This window comes from Stomoxys calcitrans, chromosome 2, assembly GCF_963082655.1.
Source record: "Stomoxys calcitrans chromosome 2, idStoCalc2.1, whole genome shotgun sequence".
NCBI lineage: Eukaryota > Metazoa > Arthropoda > Insecta > Diptera > Muscidae > Stomoxys > Stomoxys calcitrans.
The window spans coordinates 239151096-239161613 of record NC_081553.1 but is presented as its reverse complement, the minus strand read 5'-3'; the positions used below and the strand labels follow the sequence as shown (position 1 = coordinate 239161613).

Sequence of the window (10518 nt, the reverse complement as noted above, 5' to 3'; positions counted from 1 at the left end):
TCAGATTGCTGTCGCGGTTTGCGGGGGTAAGATTTTCGTTTAGGTTTCATTGCTGTGACATTCCGATAGCCGAGACCATTGGTGTTGCAGTTTTGGCTGCTGCAGTTGATCGTTCTTCGGTTAGAGCTGCGACTTGCAGCTATCGATGGTGCAGTCTTTTGTGGGTCTTGTAGTGCCTGATGATACAATTTTCGGTCTGAGCGATCTTCGCCTGTAGAATAGTCATTTTTAATAAGGTTACTGCTGCTGGTTGTTATTGCCACAATTGATGCAATATATACCGCTGTTATATTGCAATTTTCCTATTTGCGAGAAGTTTGTTGATACTAACACTTTTGTTTCCGTTGCAGAAATTGTTGCTGTCGAATGTTGCTGTTACTATTGCGGGACTGGCGCTATGGCAGAGAGGCCGATGTACTGTTGAAATTACGGCCATTATGACAAGAACTCTCAGGACTTTTGCTTGTCGTTCGGAGAATATTTCGAGGTGATTTTCGCCTGGTAGTTGGGACCTTGACTATTGCAATACGTTGACCCTGGAGACGGGCACATTTGCACTTGTGACCTTCTGCGTACTTCTTTTGACCTTCTACTTACCCTCCTTGACCTCATACTTACCCGGACTGGCCTTTTCCGGTTCCTTTAAAGTTACTGCTTTAATTTTCAACCCCCTTTTATCTTCGAGATTGGAAATTTTCCAGTCTGACGTGACATAGGGCTTGCCTACTAGTTATGAGATGGGAATTACTTTAGAGGAAGACAGGTGAGGGGTAGGTTTTAGGGAATCTGGGAGAATTGATTAATGAATTTGGGAGATCTGGAAGGATTTATGACGGTCAGAGGATAGGACTGAGAATCGCCACGCGGCCCTTATGGCTAACTGGGGATAGATGTTGTGATGATGACGACAGGATAGGCGGGGGAAACCGTGGATAGGGGGGCTCCAGTTACCTACCATAGGGTTGCCGGATCCGCGGGCCTTGACAACCCAAAGAACTGGGGATAGTCCTTTGCAGATTGACAATAGGATAGGCGGGGGAAACCGTGGAAAGGGAGGTTCCAGTTTCCTGCTATAAGGTTGCTAGATCCTCTGGCCTTGACTACATAAGAACAATATGAAGGGATGGGTAGGAGGAGGAAATGAATAGGACGAAAGGAATTGGAGAAGTAATGACCTCACATGTGTGAGGCACAATTAATAACGTGGTGGCGTTAGTCTGAAACGAAGAGAAGAATTATGACGTATATATGAGGGCGTACGAGGTGTACAGCCGGGACGACACCACTGATAATTTATATTTTGACGACGATAGGTAATACTGGTGGGCAAACCCCGGGAATAGGTGACACTATAAGGCAGCCAGTTGTGACGATGATATTGAGAGACGGGCTGCCAGGAATCCCAGTTACACCAGAGGTCCTCATCGCTGTGCATATTCGGTTGCGGTTGCTGGAGGACAGGCGGAGCCTCTCTTGCGGTTACGAGTGTGGAAATGGTAGACACTGAATCGGGGAAGTCATTTTCAGTTACGGACGTAGAGATGGTGGACTCTGAGTCGGAAAAGTCACTTGCATGTAGACTAATCGATGGACTAAGGAAAGAAGTGAGGGAGATAAGTTGAGATTCCTGACTTAGAAAAATGGGCTGACTATCACTGTCATACCTGGGTGTTGGAAAGGGAACACATAGACTAGTGGACGGAGTAACCGTACGAGATCCAAACTTTTTTGTCAGATTGCTCACAGATACATCCGAAGCGGGTGTGTCCGACCGGACATTTGGACTACTGGAGGTCGGAAATAAGACACAGACGGAAAACTATTGTAACACATGACTTACCTAGGACCATTATTGGACCCTTTTCCATTACGGACCGCACGGGTTCTCGCTTCGCCTTCTTTTCCGGCGCCGCATTCGGTTTCTTCATTATCGATTTCTAGTTTTATTTTTTTGACAGGTGATGCAGATAGTGACAGGTGATGCAGTAGCACCCCTGACAGACAGAATAAATTCACGAAAGGCTTCACGGGTGGTGGGAAACACCTGTTGAGACAGGACTATGCCGGACATACTGCGGATGGAGGTAAGAGAGAACAGAGACACTTATGAGGTGGTCATAGACAGGACACAGTGATTCCTTTGATGCAAGGAATAACGCTCTGACACACCTGTCTTTCGCAATGAACACAATAGATCTTTTAGATCTGATTTTCGAACACGACTGGTTTGCACTAATCACACGGATAATTAATTTTCACACACACACAGGTTAAGGGTCTATACGCCCTTGTGCAGTTTACTTGAATGACTGGCTCCGACACACGGAACTCAGACACGATCTGACGGGCTTTTTTCATAAACCCTCACGCTTGTATGTATGGGCAATTTACGATAGTCTTTATGAATATTGACTAGAATAATACGTGATGAGGAATTCAGGAGGTACAGGACCAGAGTTTGAATTCCCTTACAGGTTTTATGTATTTTCTCTCTGAATGTTAGACGCCGACTGACTTTTTCTTCATGTATTTCGGTTTAATTCAAATTTCGATTATCGAATTCCGATTGAAGTGCAACAACGGCAAAGGAGCCGGCCATCGACCAAGGTAGTTAAGTACAGGATGAAAATGTCTAAGGTTTGTGGACGAGAAATCCAGAGGAGGCCTTCCCGCCGAAAAAGGAAAGTCATCGATAATTCATTAGTCGGGGCATCGGCAGTCATTGTCCAGGGTGATTGGACATGGGATGAGGAAAAAAGGGACCTTCACACGAGATCGAAGGGAGAATATTTTCTTCTTTTATTTTTCTGTTATACAAAACGATTTCCTGCCAACTAATGACGACTTCCAACAGGGAATTTCTGTGCGTAACAGATTCTGCATTTAGGAAGGAATACTGATTTCTATTGATCCTGATAGTTCATCGGTTTTGCACATAGGTAGCTTCCGCTGGGGCTCCCCGAAGAACGATTTTTCGCGCCAATCTTCTAGTATATGACGCCACTGCTCTCTCCACTTTCTTATTTCAGATTGTTCTTATTTTATTATAATTTTATTGATTTTTACTATTATAATCCTATATATGATTTTTCCTGAGAGGAGATCTGCAATTGATAGTACGACTTCGACGACTTTCCCTTAATGGACTTATAGTTTTTTGATAACCCTGTTTAACATACCATGAGTTTCTTCACGACTCAGAATTGTTATCGATATGCCTTATTGGAAATCGATTAATGTCAAGACAGATAGATTTATCTACCCTTTGGATAGACCAGCTGGTCATATAAGGACAGGCCAACCGGCAACACAACGGGCAGGAGTTTCTTTTATAAATAATTTCCTGCAAATTTCACACACTTTGCAGGAAGGGTATCCGTCCCGGGCTGTGAAAGCCTTAATACTGTTTTCCAACCTTTGTGTTTTTCCCGGTGGATAGGAGAATTGCTGCGACTGTGAATTTCAGCTTTCTGGTGTGGCTGGATATTGGCGGTCGGCTGTCTGTGTGGCAGTGTGTTGTGACAAGGTGCTGGAATGTTGGAGAGGGTCGAGGACGGGATGATATGGCCACCCTACACTCGAAGGACTACCTGTGTAGGGGATATACTGGCATTAGAGGAGGGCTGGCAGTGTGACTAATGGCCTTTTTGATGCAACTAATATTTTGGCGTTCAAGCAGGGCAGTTTTGAGACACACTCGCGTTTCTGTGATGCATTGACTGAGGCGGCCGATGGCGCCGATTACTATTGGAGTGTTATTTCGCCGAATGGACGTTTCTTGGGCGTTAATTGATAAATACAGAGGAGAATGAAGAGAGATTTTGCTGCTGTCGTTTTTTGTTTCGCCAAATGGGCTTTATTTAATACCTACAGAGGAAAATAAAGGAGAAATTTTTAGCTGCCGTCGAAGTTTATGGAAATTGTTTTACTATATGGCGGATGCGGTCACTATATGTGTGTTATTGGTTAGGAAGATAACTACCGCTGTGCGTTGCGCAGGCTTGCTCGACGACTAATTTGGAAGATTTGGACATAGGTCCCTGGGAAATTGGTGATATTTCGATTTTTTGTTGTCCAAGCTGTTATGGCTGTATGCTGCGCACAGAGACAATTGGTACTTGACATGACAACTGGCACATGTGTGCTGAGCACGGGGGCGAATGGCCGTTGCCATGGCAGCTGTTATGTATGTGTCGCTGTTTTGTTATAACCGCGCTGTGGACCAGCAACTTCAATCTTCAGAATGTTGCGGCAATTTCGATTGCCTTTATGATTCACTGCAACTATTGTTGTTGCAATTTTTAAACAGGGGTCCTGTGACATTGTATATGTCCAGTTTTTCTTGTTGTAATTGTTGTTATCGCCGTTTTTTGTTGCTGTTTTCATAAGAAAGAAGACTGCAATTATTGTTATGAATTTAGTTATTGCATTCTCCCTGAGTTTTTTTCAGATTTTTGTCGCAATTTTGAAAAGAAGTTTTTGTGTTACTGTTGCGATTTTGACCATTGTAGATGTCCAGTTTTTCATGCTGTAATTGTTGTTATGGCCGCCTTTTGTTGCTGTTTCTCATGGGAAAGAACGCTGCAACTATTGCTATAAATTTAGTTGTTGCATATTCCCAAGATCTTTTTTCAGATTGTTGTCGCAATTTGAAAATAAGTTTCTTGTGTTGTTGTCGAAATTTGGCCATTACAACATCAGGCATTTTGCAGTCATCGTTGTGACGTCTCGATGGCTGAGACCGGTGAGGTTGCAGTTTTGACTACTGCAGCCGATTGATCTTTTGGTATAGCTGTGAGTTGCGGCTATCGATGGTGCAGTCCTTTATAGACTTTGCAGCACTTGTTGATGCAGATCTGTCACTCTTAAGGAGATTACTACTGCTGGCTGTTATTGCCACAATTACTGGCCGAAAGTGTTAATTATACTTCTGATGGGAGCGGCCGTTAAGGATAATTTTAATTTTCCTTGCTGTCATTACTATTATGACCAGGTTATACACATAAATGGGAAGCTAACAACTTGGGCTGTCGACCTTGATGCCACTGCTGATGGAGCAGTCGTTTTTTTCAGACAGAATCTCTCAGATTGTTGTCGCGATTTTGGGGGTAGGTTCTGTTGGGTTTCATTGCTCTGACATTTCGATGGCTGAGACTGTTGGTGTTACAGTTTTGGTTGCTGCAGTTTATTAGTCCTCAGACGGAGCTACGTTTTTGCAGCTATCGATGGTGCAGTCTTTTGTGGGCCCAGCAGTACTTGATGATGCAATTTTCGGCCTGAGGGATTTTCGCCTGTAGAAATGTTGCTGTTTTTATGGAAAGGAATGCTGCGATTATTTGTGGCAGTTCTAGTTGTTTGCAATTATTCCCTGAGTCTTTCAGATTGCTGTCGCGGTTTGCGGGGGTAAGATTTTCGTTTAGGTTTCATTGCTGTGACATTCCGATAGCCGAGACCATTGGTGTTGCAGTTTTGGCTGCTGCAGTTGATCGTTCTTCGGTTAGAGCTGCGACTTGCAGCTATCGATGGTGCAGTCTTTTGTGGGTCTTGTAGTGCCTGATGATACAATTTTCGGTCTGAGCGATCTTCGCCTGTAGAATAGTCATTTTTAATAAGGTTACTGCTGCTGGTTGTTATTGCCACAATTGATGCAATATATACCGCTGTTATATTGCAATTTTCCTATTTGCGAGAAGTTTGTTGATACTAACACTTTTGTTTCCGTTGCAGAAATTGTTGCTGTCGAATGTTGCTGTTACTATTGCGGGACTGGCGCTATGGCAGAGAGGCCGATGTACTGTTGAAATTACGGCCATTATGACAAGAACTCTCAGGACTTTTGCTTGTCGTTCGGAGAATATTTCGAGGTGATTTTCGCCTGGTAGTTGGGACCTTGACTATTGCAATACGTTGACCCTGGAGACGGGCACATTTGCACTTGTGACCTTCTGCGTACTTCTTTTGACCTTCTACTTACCCTCCTTGACCTCATACTTACCCGGACTGGCCTTTTCCGGTTCCTTTAAAGTTACTGCTTTAATTTTCAACCCCCTTTTATCTTCGAGATTGGAAATTTTCCAGTCTGACGTGACATAGGGCTTGCCTACTAGTTATGAGATGGGAATTACTTTAGAGGAAGACAGGTGAGGGGTAGGTTTTAGGGAATCTGGGAGAATTGATTAATGAATTTGGGAGATCTGGAAGGATTTATGACGGTCAGAGGATAGGACTGAGAATCGCCACGCGGCCCTTATGGCTAACTGGGGATAGATGTTGTGATGATGACGACAGGATAGGCGGGGGAAACCGTGGATAGGGGGGCTCCAGTTACCTACCATAGGGTTGCCGGATCCGCGGGCCTTGACAACCCAAAGAACTGGGGATAGTCCTTTGCAGATTGACAATAGGATAGGCGGGGGAAACCGTGGAAAGGGAGGTTCCAGTTTCCTGCTATAAGGTTGCTAGATCCTCTGGCCTTGACTACATAAGAACAATATGAAGGGATGGGTAGGAGGAGGAAATGAATAGGACGAAAGGAATTGGAGAAGTAATGACCTCACATGTGTGAGGCACAATTAATAACGTGGTGGCGTTAGTCTGAAACGAAGAGAAGAATTATGACGTATATATGAGGGCGTACGAGGTGTACAGCCGGGACGACACCACTGATAATTTATATTTTGACGACGATAGGTAATACTGGTGGGCAAACCCCGGGAATAGGTGACACTATAAGGCAGCCAGTTGTGACGATGATATTGAGAGACGGGCTGCCAGGAATCCCAGTTACACCAGAGGTCCTCATCGCTGTGCATATTCGGTTGCGGTTGCTGGAGGACAGGCGGAGCCTCTCTTGCGGTTACGAGTGTGGAAATGGTAGACACTGAATCGGGGAAGTCATTTTCAGTTACGGACGTAGAGATGGTGGACTCTGAGTCGGAAAAGTCACTTGCATGTAGACTAATCGATGGACTAAGGAAAGAAGTGAGGGAGATAAGTTGAGATTCCTGACTTAGAAAAATGGGCTGACTATCACTGTCATACCTGGGTGTTGGAAAGGGAACACATAGACTAGTGGACGGAGTAACCGTACGAGATCCAAACTTTTTTGTCAGATTGCTCACAGATACATCCGAAGCGGGTGTGTCCGACCGGACATTTGGACTACTGGAGGTCGGAAATAAGACACAGACGGAAAACTATTGTAACACATGACTTACCTAGGACCATTATTGGACCCTTTTCCATTACGGACCGCACGGGTTCTCGCTTCGCCTTCTTTTCCGGCGCCGCATTCGGTTTCTTCATTATCGATTTCTAGTTTTATTTTTTTGACAGGTGATGCAGATAGTGACAGGTGATGCAGTAGCACCCCTGACAGACAGAATAAATTCACGAAAGGCTTCACGGGTGGTGGGAAACACCTGTTGAGACAGGACTATGCCGGACATACTGCGGATGGAGGTAAGAGAGAACAGAGACACTTATGAGGTGGTCATAGACAGGACACAGTGATTCCTTTGATGCAAGGAATAACGCTCTGACACACCTGTCTTTCGCAATGAACACAATAGATCTTTTAGATCTGATTTTCGAACACGACTGGTTTGCACTAATCACACGGATAATTAATTTTCACACACACACAGGTTAAGGGTCTATACGCCCTTGTGCAGTTTACTTGAATGACTGGCTCCGACACACGGAACTCAGACACGATCTGACGGGCTTTTTTCATAAACCCTCACGCTTGTATGTATGGGCAATTTACGATAGTCTTTATGAATATTGACTAGAATAATACGTGATGAGGAATTCAGGAGGTACAGGACCAGAGTTTGAATTCCCTTACAGGTTTTATGTATTTTCTCTCTGAATGTTAGACGCCGACTGACTTTTTCTTCATGTATTTCGGTTTAATTCAAATTTCGATTATCGAATTCCGATTGAAGTGCAACAACGGCAAAGGAGCCGGCCATCGACCAAGGTAGTTAAGTACAGGATGAAAATGTCTAAGGTTTGTGGACGAGAAATCCAGAGGAGGCCTTCCCGCCGAAAAAGGAAAGTCATCGATAATTCATTAGTCGGGGCATCGGCAGTCATTGTCCAGGGTGATTGGACATGGGATGAGGAAAAAAGGGACCTTCACACGAGATCGAAGGGAGAATATTTTCTTCTTTTATTTTTCTGTTATACAAAACGATTTCCTGCCAACTAATGACGACTTCCAACAGGGAATTTCTGTGCGTAACAGATTCTGCATTTAGGAAGGAATACTGATTTCTATTGATCCTGATAGTTCATCGGTTTTGCACATAGGTAGCTTCCGCTGGGGCTCCCCGAAGAACGATTTTTCGCGCCAATCTTCTAGTATATGACGCCACTGCTCTCTCCACTTTCTTATTTCAGATTGTTCTTATTTTATTATAATTTTATTGATTTTTACTATTATAATCCTATATATGATTTTTCCTGAGAGGAGATCTGCAATTGATAGTACGACTTCGACGACTTTCCCTTAATGGACTTATAGTTTTTTGATAACCCTGTTTAACATACCATGAGTTTCTTCACGACTCAGAATTGTTATCGATATGCCTTATTGGAAATCGATTAATGTCAAGACAGATAGATTTATCTACCCTTTGGATAGACCAGCTGGTCATATAAGGACAGGCCAACCGGCAACACAACGGGCAGGAGTTTCTTTTATAAATAATTTCCTGCAAATTTCACACACTTTGCAGGAAGGGTATCCGTCCCGGGCTGTGAAAGCCTTAATACTGTTTTCCAACCTTTGTGTTTTTCCCGGTGGATAGGAGAATTGCTGCGACTGTGAATTTCAGCTTTCTGGTGTGGCTGGATATTGGCGGTCGGCTGTCTGTGTGGCAGTGTGTTGTGACAAGGTGCTGGAATGTTGGAGAGGGTCGAGGACGGGATGATATGGCCACCCTACACTCGAAGGACTACCTGTGTAGGGGATATACTGGCATTAGAGGAGGGCTGGCAGTGTGACTAATGGCCTTTTTGATGCAACTAATATTTTGGCGTTCAAGCAGGGCAGTTTTGAGACACACTCGCGTTTCTGTGATGCATTGACTGAGGCGGCCGATGGCGCCGATTACTATTGGAGTGTTATTTCGCCGAATGGACGTTTCTTGGGCGTTAATTGATAAATACAGAGGAGAATGAAGAGAGATTTTGCTGCTGTCGTTTTTTGTTTCGCCAAATGGGCTTTATTTAATACCTACAGAGGAAAATAAAGGAGAAATTTTTAGCTGCCGTCGAAGTTTATGGAAATTGTTTTACTATATGGCGGATGCGGTCACTATATGTGTGTTATTGGTTAGGAAGATAACTACCGCTGTGCGTTGCGCAGGCTTGCTCGACGACTAATTTGGAAGATTTGGACATAGGTCCCTGGGAAATTGGTGATATTTCGATTTTTTGTTGTCCAAGCTGTTATGGCTGTATGCTGCGCACAGAGACAATTGGTACTTGACATGACAACTGGCACATGTGTGCTGAGCACGGGGGCGAATGGCCGTTGCCATGGCAGCTGTTATGTATGTGTCGCTGTTTTGTTATAACCGCGCTGTGGACCAGCAACTTCAATCTTCAGAATGTTGCGGCAATTTCGATTGCCTTTATGATTCACTGCAACTATTGTTGTTGCAATTTTTAAACAGGGGTCCTGTGACATTGTATATGTCCAGTTTTTCTTGTTGTAATTGTTGTTATCGCCGTTTTTTGTTGCTGTTTTCATAAGAAAGAAGACTGCAATTATTGTTATGAATTTAGTTATTGCATTCTCCCTGAGTTTTTTTCAGATTTTTGTCGCAATTTTGAAAAGAAGTTTTTGTGTTACTGTTGCGATTTTGACCATTGTAGATGTCCAGTTTTTCATGCTGTAATTGTTGTTATGGCCGCCTTTTGTTGCTGTTTCTCATGGGAAAGAACGCTGCAACTATTGCTATAAATTTAGTTGTTGCATATTCCCAAGATCTTTTTTCAGATTGTTGTCGCAATTTGAAAATAAGTTTCTTGTGTTGTTGTCGAAATTTGGCCATTACAACATCAGGCATTTTGCAGTCATCGTTGTGACGTCTCGATGGCTGAGACCGGTGAGGTTGCAGTTTTGACTACTGCAGCCGATTGATCTTTTGGTATAGCTGTGAGTTGCGGCTATCGATGGTGCAGTCCTTTATAGACTTTGCAGCACTTGTTGATGCAGATCTGTCACTCTTAAGGAGATTACTACTGCTGGCTGTTATTGCCACAATTACTGGCCGAAAGTGTTAATTATACTTCTGATGGGAGCGGCCGTTAAGGATAATTTTAATTTTCCTTGCTGTCATTACTATTATGACCAGGTTATACACATAAATGGGAAGCTAACAACTTGGGCTGTCGACCTTGATGCCACTGCTGATGGAGCAGTCGTTTTTTTCAGACAGAATCTCTCAGATTGTTGTCGCGATTTTGGGGGTAGGTTCTGTTGGGTTTCATTGCTCTGACATT

At 43.7% G+C, this 10518-nt stretch overlaps 2 protein-coding genes across 2 annotated transcripts; both read right to left on the bottom strand.

Moving 5' to 3' along the window:
* Nucleotides 1-588: 588 nt before the first annotated feature.
* Nucleotides 589-4323, bottom strand: LOC131994859 (uncharacterized). Its single transcript, XM_059361816.1, has 5 exons — nucleotides 4212-4323; nucleotides 3608-3777; nucleotides 1841-2058; nucleotides 1665-1787; nucleotides 589-1592 (listed from the first exon to the last, which is right to left on the bottom strand). Exons 1-5 carry the CDS (start codon nucleotides 4321-4323, stop codon nucleotides 1196-1198), a joined length of 1020 nt encoding a protein of 339 aa, XP_059217799.1. The 3' UTR covers nucleotides 589-1195.
* A 1642-nt stretch (nucleotides 4324-5965) lies between these two features.
* LOC131994858 (uncharacterized) lies at nucleotides 5966-9700 on the bottom strand. The gene is made up of 5 exons (XM_059361815.1): nucleotides 9589-9700; nucleotides 8985-9154; nucleotides 7218-7435; nucleotides 7042-7164; nucleotides 5966-6969 (listed from the first exon to the last, which is right to left on the bottom strand). Exons 1-5 carry the CDS (start codon nucleotides 9698-9700, stop codon nucleotides 6573-6575), a joined length of 1020 nt encoding a protein of 339 aa, XP_059217798.1. The 3' UTR covers nucleotides 5966-6572.
* Between the last annotated feature and the right edge of the window lie 818 nt (nucleotides 9701-10518).